The sequence below is a fragment of the Dermacentor albipictus genome, chromosome 1 (assembly GCF_038994185.2).
Source record: "Dermacentor albipictus isolate Rhodes 1998 colony chromosome 1, USDA_Dalb.pri_finalv2, whole genome shotgun sequence".
Lineage (NCBI taxonomy): Eukaryota > Metazoa > Arthropoda > Arachnida > Ixodida > Ixodidae > Dermacentor > Dermacentor albipictus.
In genome coordinates, this window is record NC_091821.1 from 126,068,429 (window position 1) to 126,093,249 (window position 24,821).

Genomic DNA, 24,821 nt, shown 5'->3' on the forward strand with positions numbered 1-24,821 from the left:
CGGAAGTGATCTTTCATGTGTCTACATCCGGCCTCCTCCCGCGTCGCATTCAAATTCCGCGTAGATTCTGAGAGTTCTCGCTGAGAACGATAATCTCCGGGATTGCGACTTGCGGGTCGCGCTCAGCCGGGCTTGCCGGTGTGAACATCAGTCGCCTTCGTTCGCTTTATGATTGCGAGTCGCAAATGATCGCGCGACCTCCTCAAGTCGCCAGTGTGACTGAGCCCTAAGGGTTTGACTGTAGCCATGTGTGCACTTTTAATTTGCCGAACATGTCATCTCTCCAAGACCTGAGTGAGCTGGAATGAAGGATTTCAGCTCACATGTGTGCTCAGAAGTTCACTCACGTACAACAGCAATCATGTGTGCCGCCATGCATTGAGGGACGTGAACGCCACTCGTTAGCGTGGACTTTTTTTTTACTTCGTAATACGCACAGAATAAAGTGCAAAAGCTTATATTATATCAACTGCAATTTTAAGCAAGAAGTACGCAGTACTTATTGTATGTGATTAGTATGTGGTTATTTTCTAAATATGTTATGTTTATTGTGTTATTATTATAAATATAGATATTATTATGTTATTTCCTAAATGTGTTATTTCCTAAATACATTTAAACTTGTAAATTAGTCTTCCTGTACTTTGCCCATGTTTCTTTGGCAGAAAAACGTTTTGTGATGGAGGAAAAAACAAAGATGCAACATTTCTTCCCTTAATTTCATGCACGAACTGCAGAATAAGTGACATCAGTGTCATCATGAATTTTGTGGTATTTTAATGTGCTGGACCCTTTCTGTTTAGAAAAGGCTCCAAAAGTTGCTAGGGTGAATGCTTGATTACTTATAGTAGGATGTGAAATTTTTTTTCATTGATATACAATTAATTATCACCGAGTAGACACTGTTAAATCTGTGACACCAAGGGAGTGCCAAAGTGGTGTTGCCGTTTGCTTTTCATTTTTACGTCCTTTTTGGCTGACCAAGTTTCTGCTCATGGTCAGACTGACCTATTTGCAATTACAGACATGCAGATGTTTATTACAGCCAGACTGAATACTGCATTTTGGTGTCCCTATAAGTTTCACATTTGTATAACTAAGCCTCTCAGTTTAATGGAGTTCTGCGAAAAACACATTCGTACACAGTGTACTACAACTGCGATGTCACTGCAGTGGGCTCGAGATTAACTAGGCCTGCTGCGATACTCACACTGTAAAATGCTATTGTGGCACTAGTTTTGTATTCACCCTTCATGAAATAGGAATCGAAACTACAATTTCATGCTCAGCAGTGCAATGCTTGATCTGCTAAGTCACTGTAGATAGATAACTCACTGCAACTATTATACTGAGTATTGTAAATGACAAGAAATAACATACCTATTCCAACACAAACAGCTTTAGTAGACCTGAACGTCCGTTTTATCTGAACTGCACAAAAGTAAGAACAACAACATAAGAAATTTAGTGAATGCAGTCAATGAATAGTACATAGAGGCTAAAGGATCTTCGATTCCTTGTATCTAGCTAGCTGAAGGCACTTTGAAGTTCATTAACATGTGCTAGGCAGAGCTATATTCAGTGGAAGATGTTGTGCACTAAGCAGATGTGAATAAAGAAAAAGAATGAGTGCTGAAGAACATGTGTATTAAACTCAGCTTGCTACATGTATTACAGTCTGAATAGAGGTGAGAAGTAAGGCAGCGACTGTAAATTTAAGCAGGTTGACATTAAACCAATGGTTGCCACATGAAATAAAGGGCACGTTTGGCAAACAGATTCTTTCATGAAAGCTTAGAAATTATTAATTTATTATGAGGTCAACTCCTCTGATGCCACACCAAGCACTATAAGAGATTGAAAAAAAAAGGGAAAAGAACAACTTTAAGCCCTTAACTGTTCCATTAGCTCTCTATACTAGTAGACTGCAATGATGTAGTTTTCAGAACATGGGAAAAGAAAAATTAAAGTGAGTTAGTGTTTTTAAAGTAGCGCTTGTTACATGCACGTAACCACCAATTCTAGATTTCTTCTTCACAGCACAAGTCACTGTTTTTTCAGTCTTGCTTTTTAGAGAAGCCTGCCTAATGTATGGAAGATGTTATGTGCATCATGAAGGAGGGTGCGACATGCATGTGAACATTTTCAAATATTTTTCATAAAGGGTACCAATGGCATCCAATCTCTGACGTGTCAGCTACCTCACATCAATATCACTTTCATTCAACAAGTGTAACAGGGAATAATAAAAATTTTACAAGGAAAACCTGTCAACAGTATGAGCGTCACAGATCAAACAATATACAGGGTGTTTCACGTAACTTGTGCCACAGATTTTTTAAAAAGTGGTTAGCCGCAGCTGAATGAAACCAACGGCATATGGTTTGCCGTCATGTGGTGCTCCTTAGAGTATTTTTTAAATATTTGGCTTAATTAGTTAATTAACCAAGATGAATTCTGCAAAATGTTTAATATTCGCTTTAGGGCCAAGTGTGTTTTGTTGCATTGTAGAGGCGGTTTAGAAACGACCAATCCAATTTTTTGTGGCAACATACATGCTGCGTGGTGATTTTTTTTGGTGTTCGAAGAAAAGCAGTGAAATATAAAATAAAGCTACGTGACTGTGCTCATGCGCTATCGTATTGCAGCGCTTTCAATCGCGATTCATGAGAAAGAACCGTGTACGCGGATTGCGGCGATCTGAGTGGCCACGGCTTTAGGCATCGGCTCCACAGTGTGTCAGCATCTTTGGCGGTGGCACACGGGAAAGGAAGCGCTGTTGTCCCTGATAAGCGATAGGCTCGATTCATGGTTGAGAGCACTGCAATACAATAGCGCACGATCGCATTCACATGGTTTTATTTCATATTTCGTGGGCTCCTTAAACGCCGAAAAAAAATCGCCACGCAGCATGTACATTGCCACAAAAAATTGGATTGGTTGTTTTTGAATCCCCTCTACAACACAACAAAACACACTTGGCCCTAAAGTGAATATTAAACATTTTGCATAATTTATCTTCGTTAATTAATTAAGCGGAATATAAAAAATACTCTAAGGAGAGCCACTTGATGGAAAACTATATGCCATTGCTTTCATTCAGCTGCGGCTAACCATTTTAAATCCTTGGCACAAATTATGTGATACACTTTGTATAGACTTCTCACAGAATTTTCAAGAGGGCACTAAAAGCCATCTGTGCCTGTGTAGCGTAGCTTGCTTTGACTGTTCAGAATATATCACAAGTCACTGTTGCCATCTTCTTGCAGTGCAAATTAACAGACTTCATGCTGCCAAACATTAGTGCCATGGCACAACTAGCTGACAGACACAATGTTGAAGTACTGAATTGCAAACGAGTAGAAGCTTGACTGTGGCCACTTAGATGCATGGGTGTGAGCTGAAAATTATGAAGTATGATTCTCTTATTCTGTTTGAAAAACATGTGAAGTACTAGAAAGGTTGTGACTGTAGTTGTATCTGTGGTATCATAAGGGTGCATTTCATGAAACACTGTAAAAAGGACAAAGTATACAGTCAATGACCAATAATTCAGACTTGGAGACAACCTGAAAGTGAGAATAATCAGTCTGAAATAATTAAAAAAAATTAAATTATGGGGTTTTGACGCGCCAAAACCACTTTCTGATTATGAGGCACGCCGTAGTGGAGGGCTCCGGAAATTTTGACCACCTGGGGTTCTTTAACGTGCACCTAAATCTAAGTACACAGGCGTTTTCACATTTCGCCCCCATCCAAATGCAGCCACTGTGGCCGGGATTCGATCCCGCGACCTAGTGCTCAGCAGCCCAACACCATAGTCACTGAGCAACCACGGCGGGTAATAACTGATTTGCCAGAAATCAAGTATGTTTATCCTAGAAGTAGCCAGAAAAGCCATTGAACACGTTGCTGTGAACACATACTTTTGCATGCAACGTGTTCATTCTTCATTTTCTAAAGAATTTGGTACTACATTCAGTAAATTATCAAGCACCAGCACTTGCCTTACGAACTTTTGAGGCTTTTCTTAGTTCATCATTTGTTGCATATGACACTCTGCTAGTGAGGGTAATGCTGGGCCCAATGGTGCCTGATCTTGCTAGCTTTCTTTTTCTTGCATAAATAAACTGGCTACAGTTGGTTTTATCTATGCAACCTGACGTGCCTATTAAGACTGTTTCCGGTGCTGCTCCGCATTTGTTTCTGTTCTTTAGGTGTTTGCTTTCTTTTGAAGCTATATTCACTGTGGCTCCTGCTGTTCATGAGCTGGTAATGACTGTTTATGATCTGTGAAAAAAAAAAAAAAATGCCTGCTAACAGCCACCTTTGTAGAGATATGCCAGTGGGCCAGCCACTTCGTGGGAAGAATTTGAAATGTTTATGGGATAAAATAAACCACCTTTTTATTAAGAATGGATGTTCTATGCCGAGTTCCAAATTGTAACATTTGACTTTTGAGTTCATGACAATGGGATTCACTAACATTTTGTGGATTCACTAGCCCAGTAAATAAAGTGTAGCAGGCTCCTTTAGGTTTTGCATTCAAGGGTTGCAACATGCAATCAAAGGTCACTTGGAGCATAAAATATGGTTTCGTAGCCCTTGGTCAAACGTAAATAAAAAAACGATTCAACTTAAAGAACAATTACAACTCCGCAATGACAGCAAGCACAGGTGCTCAGTTGTACCTGTATGAGCATTACTTGAGCGGACACATTTTTTTTAGATTCTCTGAAATTTGTCAAAGTGAATTTGAACTGTGTGTCATATTAGGCACACCCAGCTACTTCTCAGTTAGACTACCCATGGTTGCAAAAAATACTGCGATGTTTTGAAAAAACATCAATCAGCTGCTCTGAATGCAGGAGTACATAACGTACCTAAGCATCCCAAAAGTTACTAGGCCCAGCAATTTAACTTGTGTTGAACATTTTAAATTACAAGTGGGGAATACATGGAATGCAATCGTCCAGCTATTATTGCACATTAAGCTCTTGACAAGTCTTCCAGAGTTATATCCTTTCTATTTAACCCATATACAGCAGAACCTCATTAATTTGGACTCCAAGGGGACAAGAAAATTATTCAAATAAAAGAGAGTTCTAACAAAAGAGAGCACCATTGAATATCACACTTGATAACATGTGCAGTACAGAGTGCAATACAGTCACCGACCGATAATTTAGAATCAGTGGGGACCACCTAAATGCCTGAATTAATGGGGTCCGAAATATTGGAATCATCAGAAAATAACTCTGTTTTACAAGTGGCCTGAAAAGCTGGCCAACACACTGCCACACACATATACACTCGAACCTCATTATAAGGAAGGAGGATATAAAAAAATAATGGATATAACGAAACAAATGAAATTCCCCTTGAAATTTCCATAGAGACCGATGTATTTAAAACCTTGTTTCAACAAAGAAAAATTGCGCTACTAATGGATATAATAAATTAGATTTGTCTACGAAACAAAAAAAAAAAATTAAACACCAGACCATACCACATTGAGTATATCACTTTCCGCTGGGTAGGAGTAAGTAAGAATATGCTGAATAAGTCATGTCACCATATGCTTGATATTTCTTTTTCGAAGCAGACAGAGAGAACATGTGCTCGTGCCCATAGCTGAAAGGATGCTGAAACGAGTCATGAACAGCCACGCTGGTATTCCGAATGACAGACAACTATTTAACAAAGAAAGGCAGAAGGTGGTTGTGTTGCCCTGTATTCATTGGCTGTCACACAATCTAAAAAGGGTCAGGCTACAACCAGAGTAAAAGTGCTGTTTTTGGCACCCATGAAACTTTCACGCCTGTGCAAGATGACAAATCCCTGCAATGAGAAGCCCTCAGGATACACAACAAAACATAAAGATAGATACGTCTAATGAAAACTGATCTGTGATCTATGGCTGTGATCAATGAGATCCCACACTGCTGTGGGAAAAGTTACATTGGTCAAACAGGGTGGTGCCTTAATGAATATCTGAAACACCACAACTATAAATTTCAAAGAAGAAACTACAGTCATCTTGCCTTTCACTGCAGGGATTGCCTTTACAAGCCGAATTTAATTGCATGTTCAACAATAGGCCAGAGCAAGGACCGATACACTAGGCAAATCATCAAAGCCATGGCAATAAGACAGTTAGATGAGAATTGTGTAAGCATGCCTTCTCTCTCGCTGTCTCTCAGAGAAATTCCTTACCTGGAGAATAGTGTGCACTGAATATGCGTATACCATAGTGTGTCTCGTACATCAGCGCATGCTCTGTTTCGAAATAAATGAGCTGTAAGTAGCGACCTGTGTATCCTGTACCCTCCTTTCTTTTTCAGTGTCTTCTCACACAAAAAACATTTTTGCAATGCATGACCAACTTGTCCAAATCATCACTTTGACTAGGTGAAAAGGCTACGATACTTTCGGTTTCAAAGAGGTGCTGGCGACGTATCAAAATATAGGTTTTTCTGCTCGACTTGGTGGTCGAATGAGCACGCGGTCATGCAGGTGGAGCAGCAAAAGTCTAAATTTTCGAGTGACACACTGTAAGGCGGTTGAAATTCCTGCGCAGCTATGTGAATTATCAGTCAGCGACTGTACCATACATTTTTGTAAGTACTGCCTCAGAAATCATAGGCATACCTGCCAATCTAAGTACCACAAATTCAGGAGATTTGCAGAGAAGGGGAGGGGGGACAGGGTGAACCAAGATTGTTGCTATTTCTTTCCCTCTGGGCCACAGCAACATCAGGAACAGCTCTGAATGGTTGCCAGTACAGTTTTATTAGATGTCAATGTGGTTGTATTCTGATCAGAGACTGTGCATGCTTGTATATATAATTAAAGGGGCCCTGAAACACTTATCTAATTAATCATAGAATGGCCTCACTATTAAAGGTCTCACGAATCTCATGCCGGGAAATTTTTTCACATCCTTCAAGTATAAGTGAAGTTATCACACTGATGCACGGCTTTCTTTATCCTTTCGTCTCCACTAGCCCACTGGAATCTACACAGGGGAGAAGTCAAGGGGGCAAAAATCAGCCCAAAAGTTTAGTGTCTTGGCAGCGAGAGGGTTTGTTGCGGCACTCTGTCACAGCTGCGGTAAACTACGCTACAAAGCACGCCTCTGCTAGCTAGCAGGCCATGCACAGCAGATGCAGCTACGTGCAACTGTCCTGTGTAGATTGGCAGTGCAAAGATGAAATGTTTTTTCGGTCTTACTGAGATGCACTTTGATTTCTTTAACCCAAAATTAGCAATGATAGTATTACTGAGAATGTTCTCACAATCATGAAAACAGCCAATAGCTGTTGGTGGGTCCAGCTGCTAGTGATGACGCTGCACGATTACATTGTGAAAGCAAGAGCAAGCAATTTTTCGTCTGTTTTCGACACGTTCACAAAAGCCTTTTTTACAGATCACCAACGTTTTCTTCCTATGTTCAAAAAGTGTTTCAAGGACTTTTTAAGGAACATGTTCTATGTCCTGTGACAGTGACCCCTTTCCTTTCTTGTATGCTTCATCACATAGCAGGCTTGTATTGTGGCGAAGGTGATAAAAAAAAAAAAAACACAGAAGAAAGCCTAATCCTTAGACGCCTGCAAAGTAATACGTACACGCACGGAACGATAATGCATCGCCTCTACCTGACGCTCCACGGCTACCTCTGCCCACTTTGCAACGTACCCGACACTCTGGCGCACTTGCTCCTGGAATGCCCGTGGCAGGAAGGCAGCGAAATGCAACCAGAAACGCACGCAAAACGAGCAATACAAGCAAACGACCTATTCGAAACGTGGGAGGCCAAGCTAACCCTCGGGGACCTGGAAGACCAGCGACAACTCGTCGCCAGGGCCAAGAGGGCAGTCGAAGCCAGAGGGTTCCTGGACTAAGGAGCCCTCCCACCTTAGGGTGATACCCGGCCTCGCTCGGGACACTGTTTCGTTTAATAAATGTTTCTCTCTCTCTCTCTCAGCCATTATGCAATGCATATTATTAGCCTCACGCACTCCTCAACGCAGGTCTCAATCTGAAGCGAACACATTTAGGCCTACAGTGACTACACACAAATATCTATCTACCTACACTATAATGGCAAATATTACGTGACTGTGCTGCATGACGCAGTTTTAAAAAGCAAAGCTTTCTTTGCCCTTTCCTTTTACTTTTGTACTGCTGCTGCTATCTTGCATGCCGCATCGGAGGGTGGTTCAGAGCTTGTATATACGTGGAAGGAGCATGGCAGTGAGGAAAGGCGATGTGAGAAATTTGTTTAGACTTTTCCATCGTGTCTCGTGTACACAGTGCCCTCTGGAGCTGCCTCGGCAGCGCCACATCAGCCTCTTGGACAACTGTAATTATCCATGCTCCCCCACAAAAGAATTCCAGAAACTGCATCGTTTACCTTTCTACAAGCACAGAAACAGCATAGAAAGCTTTGCTTACGATTCCTACAGTGCGTGGGATCTGCAGAATTTTTTTTTTTGCTTTTTTTTCGTGGTAGGGTTGGGTCAGTTTCTCAGGAGATTTATGGCCATGTTGTACATCATCATCATCATCACCATCACCCTGGCTACGTCCGCTGCAGGGCAAAGGCCTCTCCCATACTTATCCAACTATCCCGGTCATGTGCTTCTTAGCACCCTCTGCTGCGTTACAGGTCTGACCGCCGCCATGGTCAGTTGCTTCGCAGCTGCTGGGGACTGAGGGCCGGGGTTCGATTGTTGTATTCATATAGGAAGTTGTGGCCAAGTACTGCACCAGGGTGGCCAATGTTCGTACAATGGGTCGGAATTGGGGAGTCTCCCGAACAAATCGGGAGAGTTGGCAGGTATGTATGGGTCATTGAGCGAATGCGGCTAATTCGAGCAGGGAATGCAAAAAGAAAGGCAATCGCACTGGTATGTTCCAAGGACTACGTGCCTATCAGATGGAAACACAGCATTTAGCCCTGGTAATCCGTTGGTGATGCAGAACGCCCTAGAAGCCCAATTTTTCATTGCATCATTTATTTGCTTATCTGCTGAAGTATGACACCTGATGACAGTAGGCTAAAATGTTGATTGGGCAGCATTTTACTCCGGTTTTTTGGAGAGGCTGTGCATGTGCTGTGGGCCTAATGCATGATGCAAAGCTTGGCTCAATTACTACGGTACGTATCATTATGGTAGGTAGCGACGCATTGGACATTTTGCCCTTTGGCTTGGGTTTGTCGAAAACGCAGTCCGTCAGAGTGAGTAATTTTGTTGGAAATAATTGTTGCAGGGTTCTAAGAGTTCAAATTTATGGGAGTTTTTCCCTATTCAAATACATGCAATGTAAAATATCATATTCAAGGCACTTGAAGTCAAAGGGCAAGAGAACAGCTTCTCATCGCCAGTGCGTGCTACTTTACTTCTTCAATAAACCATTCATGTTTGAAGCAGTCACTGGCCTCTATAATTTTAACAATGGTGCTGTGACCAGGATACTAACTCCCCGTCCACAAGGAAGGTCAACCTGCAAAGAAGCAGCAGAGAAGTAAATGGCGGTGGAGGTGCAGATCGACCTGGATCGAGTGATGAGATCGAAGTGAAAACCATAAACATCAGAACGGCTGACTGACTCGTAAGGCGTCATTGTTGCCCGCCTAGAAATGAGCAAAGAAGTAGTAATGAAGAAAAGGAAAGTGCTTCGCTCCCGGATCATGCAGCTCATCAACACAGCTAGCTGAACAGCAAATTAATGATGGAGCTAGCAGAGAACAGCTCACAACGCAGGCACAGATTAAGGAAATATGCGAAAGCCATAAGAGCGCCAACAAACAAATGGCTAAATTTCTAACAGAAGATAATGCCGAAGCTGAATTTGAAAGAATAATAGACTATGTCATGAAGATAACGACGATCTTGTCTACAATAGAGTTCAGAATTCAAAAGCCTGTACAGTTGGATTTGAACTCTATTGTACACAAGATCGTCATTATTTTCATGTATACTCTATTATTCTTTCGTATTCAGCTTCGGCAGTGTCTTCTGTTAGGAAATCAAAGATTATTCATAAGACGAGCAGCTCCTAAGAGTAACAGCATGGGTATTCAGATTCATAGACAATGCAAGAAAAGAACATCACAAGAGGCCATTAATAACGAAAATAATAACGAATTTAAGAATGCATAACAGGAAAAGGTATTCTAACTGCAGAGACATATTGGATACGACAAACACAAGTACTACTCAGGCAAACAAGTGGCAATGCTAATTCAAGGGCTAAATCCTTTAAAATAAATGGGCAAGAAGTCTACTGTGACAACAAAGGATTTACAAAACAGAAAGGACACTTGCACTACAGCCAAGAATCAAGCCGGCATGCCATTGTACTTCCAAAGGATGGGTATCTCATGGAACTAATGATACGTCACATTCATCAAATAATATCGCACGGCGAAGTTAAAGCAACACTAGAACAACTGCAGGCTAAATTCTGGACATGGCAAGATCACCAAGCTGTAAAAAGAGTTTTAAACAAATGCATAGTCTGCAAGAGGCATAACACAAGACTGGCCACTCAAACTGCGCCTCCCCTCCTGGCGGACAGAGTTAACGAATCGGGTCCATTACAAGTCACGGGAGTTGACTTCATCGGAACAATTTACGCAAAAAACAAATACGAGATTGTAAAACAATATGTAGTAATTTTCACCTGCACAGTAGCGAGAGGAATAAACTTGGAGATGACTAACGACATGTCGACATCCAGTTTTTACAAGCTTTCCGGAGATTCACTGCACGATGGAGTATATCTGCCATAATCTACTCGGACAATGCCAGGACCTTTACAAAGGCCGAGAAGGAAATCAATGGAATGCTTGAAGCTGTTGGGCACGAATGGGTGAAGGATTACTGCAGTATATACCAAATACAATGGAAAACAATAGCCAAGTGCACCCCGTGGTGGGGAGGATTTTACGAGCACCTCATACAAAGCCTGAAGACATCGATGCGAAAAATCATTTCAAGAAAAACAACTTGAGTCGAGGAGCTACGCACAATTGTAGCATAAGTTGAAAGAGCGCTTAACAAGTGACCATTAACTTACGTGCATGGCAAACCTAATGAGCCCAAGCCATTAACGCCTGCAGACATCATAGGCAGATGGCAACAGCTTCAAGACAGACAAACAGGGCCATACAACGGAGAAGTTGAAGAAGCATGGCGAAGTAGATGCAAACTCACGAAAGCTTGGTGGAAGAGATGGCATCGTGAATATCTCAAGGAAATAGGAGCCAATGTCAAAGCCAACACGCGACAAGTGAAACCATTGTTCAAATGCAATGTGGTGTTAACTGAAGATCGGGGTCCAAGAACATTTGGACAGTGTGGCAAATTGAAAAAAGTTACCCTGGATGTGACGGAATAACAAGAGCTTGTCTGCTTCGGACAGGCAACAAAGTATTTCTCAGAAGATCTGGGAACATCTACCTTCTTAAAGAGGTGCTTCAAAGAGTAGCCCACCAAAGCTTACCTCAGTGCAAGTTGGGTGGTCGGGAGCCTGTAAAATATCATCAAGTCACTCGAACACGAAGAGCAAGAGAACAGCTCCTTGTCGCGAGCGCGCGCTACTTTACTTCTTGAATAAACCATTCATGTTCAAAGCAGTCACCGATCTCGATTGTTTTAACTTGCAACGCTGACGGGACCAACTGATAAGTTATAATTATGCATTAATTCGAATTAAGAGATGTCAAATTGCCTTATTTCATTGTATTAGTCTGCGGCATCAGCAGGTTCTCAAAAGGAGCTGATCTACCATAGATGCAAGATTTGTGCCTCATATTGTAGAGAGCTGAATGAATACCCATCATGCCAACCCACTAGTTTCACATAACATGTGCAAATACGTGCTGAGACGTGATAATTTTGCAGAAACCTGATTTCACAATTTCACTTCTTTCCTTAAAAAAAGAAAAAGAAAATGCAAATCAGAGGTGACAGACAGTATTAAAAAAAGAATACTGGGTCCACAAAGTGAAACTGTCAGTAACTTTAATAAAAACGCCATTTTAGCTAAGCAAACGCTGCTTGCGCAGGTGGTTTAGGTGCTTTGGCAGACACAATCTTTGCGAACAAGTACAGCCAGCATGTAAATCACAGAAGCTAGGTTTTGAAACCTGCAGTAATGAGGAAAAAGAAGAAAGCACATTTCTGGCCAGCTGTATGTCATCTACACACAGCAAATGCTTAAACAAACACGGAGTACAAACATATTTTTGAAATAATGGAAAGAAGGCTGACACTGAAATGAAGTTCAAGAAAAAAAGTGGCCGACTCGTTACCTTTTTGAATTTCGCATTATGGTGTATGTTTATGTTAAACATTTGAAAGCAATTGTATTCGAGCACAAGTCCATTTGATTTGACACTTCGAAGGTGTTTGTGTTCCGAAATATTCACCATCAACTTTGACACTCAGTATGCTAATTTCGCAGTCAGAGGGATGGGTCCTGACACAAAGATGAACACACCATGTGACACAGTCGACAGACCTGTCACTGTTTGCAAACAGCATGACAACACTGCAAGTGCTCCTCCCATCTGTCGAACCTTCGACGGGAGCTGCTGGTTGGCAAAAAACGTTCATGCAACCTGTTTTCTCGGCATAAGAGCCCTGCTTATATATCAAATGCCGTGATTATAATTATGGCATATTGCTATGTTTTGAAGTTACAGCATCTACGAACTGTGCTTAGAAAGTATAATTGTCCTCGTTTTGCCAGCAAAACATAGCATTGTTGCCAAGCCCTAGCAAAAATTCTTATAGAAGTTTGTATTAGTCTAATACAGTTTTGTATTAGTTGTATAAGTTTTGTATTAGACCAATAGAAATTTCTATTAGTTTTACTGATTGGCCTATAAGACCAATAGAGCCTATGTATTAGGCGTATTAGTCTTATACAAACAGTGTTGCATGTCTGCTAGTTTCGTTATTAGACTGATACATCCTATTGGCTTTATACAGATTGTTGCTGGTCTCTTATGCAACATGCATTGTTGAATTCTGTAGCCCCTTTTTGCTGCTTGTTTAATGCGAGGGTGAAAGTTTATGAAAAATTAAGCCTGTATTGGGGACCATTTGCAGAGAGGTCTCTGATTATTCGCTGAATAATTAAGAATTTTGCTGTACAAAATGTGCAGCACACAGCATTCGCACGTTTGTATTAGTTTCATCACACTAAGCTTATCTCTCAGCGATATACACGAAAGCGATCGACGCGCGCCTACATGGTCTTGCCAATTTTGTTTCACTGGCGACGTCTCATAACTAGGCCTCTGTTGAGCCTCGTCGCGATGAGTCGTGAGGAAACAGCTAGTGTTTACAACACAGCAAATACTTCGCCATGAAAAAAAGCACAACGAACAACCAGCCGTGACCTGCAAGGCAGAGTCGCGATGCCCGGTGGGTTTACGAACGATGGTGCAATCGCAGCAACCATAGTTGTTTGCCACTGAAGTTTCGTTAGTCCCGTATCTTCTGTTGGAGTGCGCATAAAGCAGTGTTGAACTTGTAACCTAAATTGATAACTTAATACCGCATATAAAAGGCCGTAATATTTATTGACATCGATGAGCAGTATCGCAGAGAAGGGAACACGGCAGGCGGGAAGATCGCAAAAGTACGGCCGTAGTCAGCCGTAGTTGCGCACAGCACGTGTGCATTAGCGGCTGCCATGTTGCAGTGTACTGTAGCGATGTCAAGCCGAGATGTGCGCGATTTTTAGTGAATTAACGATGTGTTTAAGGAACCCGAGGTGCTGGCGTCTGCGCAATCTTATTCCTGCAGTATAATACTTGGATATGGGTGTTGTGTGACTTCAAAACAACGGAAGGCAACTGTTTTTACCCCTGTGCTTCGTGGATCTATCAGCATGCATCGATGTGATGTGTTTTCGCTGGCGCTGATTCCTTTCCATTTGGAGGTAACTATTGTACTTATTTATGCTTCTATAGTATAGTATAAAGTCGTTTCTTTTTATCTCAATGGTAGATGTACTTCAGTACAGTGTGATTGGGCCGATTGTTGTGCACATAGCAGCAGTGACATGCATGTTTCCGACGATTTCTGTCTAGAGTTGTTTCTTCTCTGCCTACAGTTTCGATGTAACATACAGAACATCTTTGGTGCATTTTATGTGCTGTGTAATTGTTCTGTCATATCAGATGGCGTCATTTTTCTTTATGATAAACATGTCAAACTACCGTAAGCATATCACACTTTGTCCTAAAATTAGTTTGGAAATTACGGGGCCGTATTATTCCAATTTAGAAGCAAATATTGCCTGCTTAAAGATTTAGTGGTAGAACTAGCACCCCTGCTTTTAAATGTTTCTATATGTGTGTATGTTTCTACCCAGGTTTTTTTGACCACCCAAAAAGGACGTTCTCTAGTCAAAGTGGTGGAGTAAAAGCTCTGGCAATCAAGATTGCTGACCTGATGAAGATCTCGAAAGAGAAATCTGTAAAAATATTTGTGTGCTAATAAATGCTCTAGCAATTATGCCTGTTTTTCATTCTGTAACTGGTGCATTGAAACCTTTTCTTTCACACCAATAGACCTATTAGACTAATACGCCGATTTACCTATTAGACTAATACGCAGATATACCTATTAGACTAATACACCAATAGACCTATCAGACTAATAGGCCAATACACCAATAGTTCTATTAGACTAATACACTAATAGACATAATAGACTGTATTAGTGTCAATAACCTCATAGGCTATTAGTTTTTGTATTAGAATTTTTGCTAGGGAGTTCATGGTCCCCTAAGTTGGCACGTAGTAATTTCACAAGACTGTGCCTCTTCTGTAGATCAAAAAGTCACAACAATTTATTATTCTTCGAAAGCGAACATTTTATCACACATGATGCACATTTTCACAGTGCCGTACTTAAATGACTGGTCTTCGGACAAACATTTTTATTCCATTGTCATGAAGGTACTCATTTGTGCCCCATTTACACTGTAGCTTTAAACGATATACAAGATGAACTTCGTCTACAGCTATCAGCCATACACACCAGGGCGACTCAGTGGAGCCATACCAAGTGGCGGCGCCTAAATTCAGATGAGGGAGGAATGCAGAAACACTTGTTACCGTGTTTTAGGAGCACGGTAAGATATCCCAGGTGGTCAAAATTAATCTGGAGGCTTTCCTTACAGTGTCCCCCATAAGCTGCTGTGCAGCTTAGGTATGTTTAACACCATAATTTAATTTTAATTATTAGTCAAGGTCATGTGAATGTACAAAGCAAAATTGTACAAAAGTACATAATTTGCTACATGGTAACTTTGTTGTGTCTGCTGCCTTCCTTTGCTGCTCTCAGCTTTAAAAGACCCAACTTTTTCATGTTTATGTGCATCATCACAGCATGAAATCCATGCTGTAAAGGTGAGTATAACAATAAAGAAGGAAAAAATAAAGTTTAGTTTTACTTAAAGGGAAGCTGAAAGGTTTTCCAGAAAAAATGAGTGAACATCTGTACATAATGGTTTTCAACCCTCCGAATTCGAATATCGTATCGAAATTGAGTGAAAGAAAGCGCAAATATATTTTATTTCGACAAAAAGTGCAGCAGTGGACACGCCCAGCTCGCGCGTCTCGTTTCCGCCTGTGATTGGTCGGTGCGCCTCGTCACGTCAACTCTAGTAACTGACCGCTGCCGCTACACATGAAGCGCGGTGCCAGGTAGTTTGGTGCTGTTTTTCTGAGGCGGTAATGGAAAATTTAGAAAGACTGCGTTTTTCTGAGGAGTTCGGCGTTACTCCCTACATGTACGAGCCGATTGCGAAGAGCCGGCCTCTCGAAGAAGCAAACGATGCTGGTGCGAGCAGTGCTTTCGACGCGAACGAAAGCAAAGTCTTGGGATCTCCTCGTGTTGGAAATGCTCTTTGGTGGGTATGTTTTTTGCAAAGCTATCTAGTGATCTCGCCGACCTTTCGCCGATCTAGTGAACTTGTTTCCGGTCAAACAACTGTAGTGTTGTGTTCCTGCATGCCTCCTCATGGAACGTAAGCGGGGATGCGATCGTCGGCATTTGTGCGCTGTCCAAAGCTGTCGGCAATCTACAAAGATGGTTTAAACGCATGAAAAGCTTCCCAGTTCATGCAGTATGTGTAGTGACCTTCATCTGTTGACCACCACTCACGTTGATTACCACTCACGTTGACTACCACGCACGTTGACTACCACTCTACATACACGCAGACGCACCAACAAAGGAATGCAGGGTCGATCGAAGCAGATTACGATGGCACGCACGCAGAAACAAGCGCGGTTAGGCACGGTCGCGGACGCTGCGAAGGAACGAAACACTAGAGTTGACGTCACAACACCGCTGTTTCCGGTCTCCGCTCCGCTCGCTCACTCGACGGGTGGCGGAGCTACAGCGCAATTTAAACCGACGATTACGTCGCTCCTAATTGAAAAAAAAAAAAACCCGAAATTTTACCTACATGGTTTATAAGGTTCCTGCATCTGTATATGAGCGTCTTATTGAATTCGACAGACTCTTCAGCTTCCCTTTAAGACCCATGATCTGCATTAAAACGCGATAATTTCAGAAGTTTGCCATTTGGGCATTCTCAGTGGTGATATGTATACACGCAGCTTTGGCAGAGGTCGAACCGTGGCAGGAGCTCATTCATAGTCATACCTTTCAGTCAGATTATGTTCAAATTAGGGCTTCTTTTTTTCTTTCTTGTTTTTTGCAGACAGTGCAGATGGCACCGAGATACATGCGCTCACTAACATTGTGTTTCATTCATTCTCAAGTGTTCAATAATTACGCGTCCTGAAGTTCTATCGGTGCTCGATCATTACGACTGGCCTTATTACAGACCACACACGTCCACAGTATCACAAGCAAGATGTATTGCAAATCACGTAGTAGACACACACACGCACACACACACAAGTATGTATGTTTCCCTATGCAAAGATGAGTTATCATCTGATAATTTGACTTACAGGACCCTGTATTATTATGTGGGTAATAATACCAGTAACATAAATAGCAATTTTCTTACCCATAGGCACCATACAGCTGTCACATGGCATCAGACAGTATAATGAACACCACCACCAAAGGCTAAATTTTGTCTGTGAAACAGACGACACTCTGAAGAAGAAGTGTTGGGCACATGGCACAATCAGTTTTTTGCCGTAGTTTTAGACAGTTCAAGTTTTGTACGTAACATTTCTGAACTTCAAGCATTGAAAATACTATCCACACAACTGATTGTGTGCATGTGAGACAAAAGTGGGCAAAAGAGACATTCAATAATGTGTTAATGAAAACTTAAGAGGATAATTTTGAACCAAAGATAAATGAAATCTATACATAACTCAGACTTGGAGTGCGTTCGCTCAGTGCCTCGGCAGACAGCAATATGTGACTGTCTTGCTGTTTTCAGCCAATGGCTGACTTTTGTGTTGCTCTCACAATGTGATTGTGGCTTTCAGCTCTCATTATGCATCATTGCTAGGTCTCGGTGTACAAAGTATGAATGGATTTTTTTTGTAATGGCATGAATGTGTAGTGATGCAAACAAAGGAAGAAGGTCAACAGCACACACCGTTACCAATTTCTGACACAGCTTCGAGGAGACAAATGCCGAAAGCTTTGTTTTCTGGAGAGGTGGAAGTGCCCTTGGTGTACCATATTTATTCACATAATAGACACTTTTTTTTTTAAACCAAAGCAAAGCATCTAATATGGAAGATAAATTTTATTTAAATGTAAGACAGTAATGAATAAACATATTCATTAGATAACTTTGCAGTAAATATACACATCCACTATTTGCACAGTGTCGGCTTTCTGGTCTTCAGCCCCCAGAAGGTGTGACGTGTTCCATTTTTCGTGAGCAGTTTGTCATGCTGCTTCCACCAGTAGCTCATGCGGACTTTATCAACACTGAAATGCTTTCTGGCAGCACGATCCCCATGCTCCACCACATACTACACAGCCTTTGACTTTAGCCATATAGCTGGAACTACAGCCCAATTGCCCACAGCATAATGCATGACAGGCAGAAAAGCAAGCAACGGACAATGCTGTCATGGAACAGTTGCATTTTAAGTAGAAAAACGTAATGCAGATCCCATGCAATGCGCAAATTGGTGTAAGCGAAGCTTTGATGAGCTGGCAAGAGAAAACGGTTCACCACGATAAGAAACATGCAGAGGATTTTGACAACGAACACATCCCAGTCATCAGTCACAGTGATGCACCTTTCAGAGCAAAGGTAAGTTTTATTCATAGGTGATATGCTTGAGCAATTGCTTTAGGTAAGATTTCATGTGAATTGGCACCAGACACGACAAAGTAGATGGCTGAAAGCCTTCCTGAAACTGTGAAGATGGCACATTTGTTAGCCTGCTTCCAGTACAGCCAGTGACCGGAGTGGTGCCATATGGAAGGAACAGGAAGCCCACCACTGCTGCATATCTCTGACTTGGAGATCAGGCCTATCAGGCTTCACCTAGAGACACGATGCCCTAGAGTGTGCGCCTATATTTGTATTTGTGCAAGTTCGAATTGCAAACAACGCATAATTATTTGGTACACTTTGGCGGTGCCTCCAGGACACCAAAGGGACAATGGGGATACCTAAGCTGATACCTGGACTGGTCCAGAGGTTGTAGGCTCACCAGGGCCTCTGCGTGCTTGGGATGTATATGTTGTACAAGGGAGAATCAGATAGTCTTTGCCCCTACTTTTTATTAGCCAAAATAAGGTACATACAGGTAACTACAAATATATATATAGTATTCTACTTACCTTACACTATTTTTCCACATAGTTAGTTCCCACACCGGTTCAGACCCCCCACATGTCCCATCGCAGCACTAAATTTGGGGTGCCCCTGTGGTAAAATTCATTCGGCTGACTGTGGAACCACTGCCAGACTGCTGTCATGGCTTCATCATTGCATGTGAATCACTGTCCTGCCAGGAACTTCTTCAGCGGACTGAGCACGTGGAAATCACTAAGGGTAAGATCCGGACTGTATGGTGGGTGTCCCAGAGTTTCCTAGTGAAATGACCGGAGCTTGTCGGCAGTTCTGACTGCCACACTTCGGCGTTCAAACGCCGTGGACGTGTGAAGCACAACCGTTATCTTCAACAACCGGCAGATAAGGCCGGGCCAGTCTAAGAAAGGTCCACCGCTGGGAATGGATAAGTTGACTTATGTATGTATGTATGTATGCTTTATTTCCACAAAAACTAAATACAGCTTTGCGGGGGTAAAGTGGGGAAAAAAAGCTGCTCGTAGCAGCTTGACTAGCCCCAAATACCCTTAAAAATACCCTTTGCAGTTACAGCCATAATTTGGCTAAAAAAAGGGGGGGGGGGCAATGACTCTGATTCGCCCTTGTATGTTGTTGTAAGTGTGTTGTAAGTATGTGTAAGTATGCTGCAAGTTGTTGGATGTTGTTGCGAGTATGTTGCATGCGAACAAATGTCCTGGCATACCCTGACCTCAGCGGCCCCCAACCCATGGAATGCCCTGCATCCAGCTTTGATCCTCCCCGCTGCCCTTTGGGGGGCCCTAGAAATCCTGCACTGCCTGCTTTATTACAATTTCAAGTGCTTTCCTGAGGCCTCCACATGCCTGAATTTTTGCTTTTGCATGCCTAGTGCTTTTCAGCAAGCTCAATGGCACTGCTGTCACTGGCTGTGAGGGGGCAGGTTGACAAAAGTATGAAAGATAGTGAGCTTGGCAAAGCTCCAGAAATGCTGTTGGCTGTATACGCCAATGCATCCCGTGCCGATGCAAAACCTCGATATGAAAACTTGTGAAAGTGACCGTATCGCCAATAGCGAAATATTTTTTGGTTGAGACAGCCAACGACGACTGCCACCATCATGACGGTGCACCAAATCTAGGGTTGTCAACTCTCAAGTGGACGAAGTCGGGACTGAGTCGCTAGTCTTGAGTCAGTATTTGCAACCATGTTGCACACATTCTTTAGTCATACCATATCGTGAGATATGCAACAACAAAGGTACAGTAATTGCCTGGCTAACATGGCTGCCAATATTCAGATATCGGCACTTGAACATTTAGGGCCTACAACAGAATGAGAACCATGACAAAAAACATAACCACCTTTATGTTTATGACAATGCAACAGGAGACAAAAAAGAAGAATGTGCAACAGAGCTCTCAGGCATTATAAAACAGAAATGTGATTTATTGATTGTTATTCAGTAGAAAAAATGCAAAAGTCCTGACAGTTGATGGTCATGACTGGGTCAAGTTGGGAATCAGGGCTTTTACATAAAAGTAGGGATGGTCCCATTAAATTCAGGACAATGGGAAACCCTAACCAACTGCAAAGATGTAGACAAAGAAAGCTTTGCTTCAAATATATATAAGGGTACCATACTGCTCATGGTTCACTTGCTTCTAGATGCAAAACTGTCTGCAAATTTTTTTGATTGGTTGTCGCATTGGCACTGCAGAAGACAGCATTAATTTTTCTGCCAAGAGATGGGTCTCATGGGATGTGTTATCATCATCAGCTAGAATGACAGAACCAGAAAACTTCAGCATGCCTGTTTGTCCGTGAGACTAAGCAGGACTAAACTAGACCAAAGTTTGGATGCGATTATTACAAGCAAGAAAGCCTAATTTTGAAGAGCAAGATGGTTATTATGCCTTTGCATTCATTGTGCAAGTAAAATATGGAATTCGCAACTAAAATGAACTTCAGGAAGCATTGAAAAATCTCGCTACACTCTGCAGCATGGCGAATGCACCGAGGTCTTCACATCCCTGCTACTGCTGTCTTTGATAATTTTCTTGCACTGTGATGTCAGCTTTTGCTGTTTTGTGGAAGGAAAGCTTGTAGTTGACACCAAGCACATCTCTTTAATCAATATACGAGAGGTACAGTGGGTAATGAGGCTGAAGTGGTCATGCTGTATGTGCAAACCTCCGGCGTGACTGTGTACCCGCGCACAATTCTGATTAAAATCACCAATTCCGAGACCCATTGGCCATGGAAGCGAATTACTCCTGCACTTGCTGGATTGTCAGAAAAGTACAAGAAAGATTCTGCTGTTTTGATTTATGGTTAAGGCGTGAATATAATTTGGCATTTTGAGCGTGCAATCCAGCGGCTGGCCGAAAATTTGCTACCTGTACAGTCCGGCATGTTGAATGTGGCCCGCAGCAGTCAGCTCTATTAGCTGCTGCCGCTGTGCATGTAATAAGTACATGACAAGCGAGTGTTTTTTCATTTGGCGAAGGCACAAACTCTGCAGGCTCTCTATAGTCTAAAGAACGAGCTAATCTAAATGTGAGCTTTGCACTTTATAGTGAGGCCTAGTTCAGCATGCACTTTTGTGTTCTGAAAACTTCTGTTCTCTATTTTACATTCAAGATATGCACAAGCTGACTGCTGCTTTGCTTAGCTGTGGTTGTTTCAGTAGGTTGCCTATTGTTTCTCTTGTAGAGAACAGAAACGATAAAAAAGAAGCCAAAGGATTTACTTACAATAAAAAATGCACATTCACACCTATGTGCAGGTTTGGCTTATGGTGCATGGCCTGATGGTAACTGATTGCTCCCCACAACCAATCTTCATACCACTGCCTATGGCTGCTGTGTAAACTAATGAAAGAGAAAAATCTGCTTCTGTGTAAACCAACATTAACTCATCTCTTGCATGAATCTGACCTTATTTAGCACGTTCCTCTATAGTTGAAGTACCCTGCGTTTTAAGGGGGCACTTGAAATAACTTTTTTATTTTGTAAACAATTTGAATGAAATTTGCATCGTTAATGCATTTTTACCAGATGATTTCAAAAATGCAATTATTTTCCTATAATAAACATTTTTTATGATATCCAGAACAGGATGTTTTCAGTTTGGGGCCTAATTAGCTAATTAACAGCAACTTGCACTGTAATGTACAGCACCTTGATACATTTATAGTATTAAGGTGGGCATTTATTATGACCAAGTTTGACAACCTATAGCCTTGCTTCGAAATGGCCTAAAACAACAATTTATAACTTATGTCCGAGACCCATTGGTCTCGGTACTATGAACATTCAGAATCGATTCCATGTGCTGTACTATGAAAATTTAGTATGCCCCCCCCCCCCCCCCCTCCACACACACAAACACGTTCAGAATCGCCAAGGCAAATTCTGCACGTCTTGTCTTTTACAAAACATGCAATCCACAGTAGGCAAATTTCTTTTTTTAATGAGCTTTCATGATGAAAGCGACAAGTCGTAGTTGCCATTTGCGCTTCATTGACTACAGATATCAAGCACAGAGTGGCGGTATTCTTCAGTGATCACTTAAGATACTGCTATCACTCTCACAAGACTCTGCATTGAACTTGTCAAAGTATGTGGCCGACAGCATTTCTGGAACTGCGCACAGGTAGTGAGCTTGGCACTGGGCCAGAAATGCTGGCGGTTGATTATGCCAACATATTTCGTGCCGAGTCGTGCAAAATCTGGCGAAGGCGCTAGTATCTCCAAAAATTATTCGCTGAGAATACCGAATTGAGCGAATTGAGTATGAAATGAACCAACAATGACCCTCACAAAAACGTGCTCCGTTGCCATTTTTGTGTTGGCACTGGCACTGCATCTAGTGAAACCAAAATGTGGTTTTGGTTTCGTATCTGATTGTAATACGCAGGCAATTTTCGGACCAATTTTCTTGGAACATGCTCATTATGTTCAAGTAAATACGGTAGTTGTTTGCTTATTTTCAGTGTTAATGTTAATTAATATATTTGTTGCATTTTTTTTTCTAACCAGTTGTTGCAGCTCATACAAAGTTTGAATATTACAGTAGGCAGTCCAAGCATACACAGGCGTTGAAATAAGAGATAACTAATACCTGTGTCACACGGGCACATTTGGAAGGCCTTCCAGTCAACGGCCTTTGAAACGCCACAACTCTATCGACTCAAAGGAGTTGTCACGCTGCTACACGGCACTTTTGAAAGGCCGTTGAGTGGTTCAGGCGTTTCTCGCAAAATTGTGTGGCGCTGCGGATCTTTATTTTCGTTTTCGTGTCACGAAAAGTTAAACAACATTAAAACCATTTAAAAGCACTATAATTTCTTTTATATTTGTTTATACATTCAAAAAATTTGTTTATACATTGCCATACATATATGTTTAGTTTTTAAGTTGTTGAGTAGCGAAACTGCGGCAACGTTTGCGCCGCTCGATGCGGCTGCCGTTCTGGTGTGTGTTCGCACATGTCAAGTGGCAAAAACAGTTTATTGAATAATGAATAACACTCATATATAGTATTTTAAGAGCATTTGGTTTGATTTCTTCTTTCTAACCGTGAGTACGAGCACAATGTGAACGAGAAGGCATGTTCGCGCTATTTCCGCTTCCGTTGCTCAAAGGCCATCGAGATTTCAATAGAGTTGTAAGGTGCTCCGTTGACTCGATAGACCATTGACTCGGCGGCCTTCGAAACGGCCCGTGTGGCAGCTCGAACTTGACCTTTGAGTCAACTGACTATCGGTTGGAAGGACTTCCAAACGCCCGTGTGACACGGGTATAAGCTTCGGTAATTTTGGTACTGGCTTTGCAACAGCAATGTTGCACTGTGTCTATGTTTTTTTTTCCTTTTGTCTCTGTTGTCTTGTGCTACCCATGTCAGGCTGCATTACCAAGTCGCTCAGCAAACCACCCTTCTGAAGTAATGTTGAGACATGTCAAAATCGTTATCATAAAAATTTGCAAACAAGAAGCAAGAGGCACGCATAATATGCCGCACTCAGCAAGTGTGCTTAATGGTGCAAGAGGTTAGGCTTGTTTTCACATTGAATGTACCATTGATGCAATGTTCTACATCTCAATCATGAGCCTTGACTTCAAAAACTTGCAAATAAATTGTGTGGGCAGCTTTAATATAATTTGAGAACTGTAAATGTTTTAAATCTACAACAGAACATGCTGATTATTTGATACAACCATAATTTATGACATGATTTTGTTAATAAATTACGGCTTCATTAATTTAGATACGACTTCCTTATAACGAGGTTCAACTTTATATATTTATGTGTGGCTCATATGCTATTGAACTGTGTTCGTTTTGTTCTTTATGGGTGGGAATTTTTGCTGTCAGGAATTGCACAGGCAGAACTGGAGCTACCTATTACACTGCTTTATTTAAATTTCTACTGATACTTGAACAAAATGCCATTAATTGTGGGAGAATGCAGAAGAGGCAACTCGTTAAAGGGGCCCTGAAACACATTTTTAACAGTAAAAAAAATGTTGCCAATCTGTTAACGAGGCTCCTGTGAACATGTGAGCCAAATATCATTGCACTGCATGCAGCAGGGAATTTACAATCTTGTGCTAAAAGCAATGAAAAATCGCTTGCTCTCACTTCTACAATGTCGTCATGTAGCGTCATAGCAAGCAGCTAGACCCTCAACGGCTATAGGCTGATTTCGTAATTGTGAGAACATTCTCGGTAATACAATTAGTGCTCATTAGAGTTAAATAATAAAAAAATATATATGTCTGCGATCTCAAAGAGAGAAAAATAATTTCACAGAAAAATAATTTCACAGGAAAATAATTTTGTCTTTGCACTGCTGGTCTAAACACAATAGTTGCACATTGCTGTGTCTGCTACGTGTGGCCTCGGAGATTAAAAGTGCTGCCGAGATACTGCAGCCACTATGAGATGCCACCATGAGCCGTCTCGCGTTCAACTTTTGGACCAGACCAGAGGGGCAATGCTCCCTTGTGCCC

General features: G+C 41.7%; 1 protein-coding gene across 6 annotated transcripts in view; it reads right to left on the reverse strand.

Moving 5' to 3' along the window:
- The window catches only part of raskol (Ras GTPase-activating protein raskol), a 249,508-nt gene that overhangs the window by 150,010 nt on the left and 74,677 nt on the right, over nucleotides 1–24,821 (reverse strand). For 4 of the 6 annotated variants that reach the window (XM_065451146.1, XM_065451145.1, XM_065451147.2 and 1 more), the window contains one exon: nucleotides 1,381–1,431. The exons of the other annotated variants lie outside the window; for them this stretch is intronic. In XM_065451146.1, the coding sequence (XP_065307218.1) occupies nucleotides 1,381–1,431 (51 nt within the window). The remainder of the gene's footprint in view (nucleotides 1–1,380; nucleotides 1,432–24,821) is intronic. 6 annotated transcript variants of the gene reach the window in all.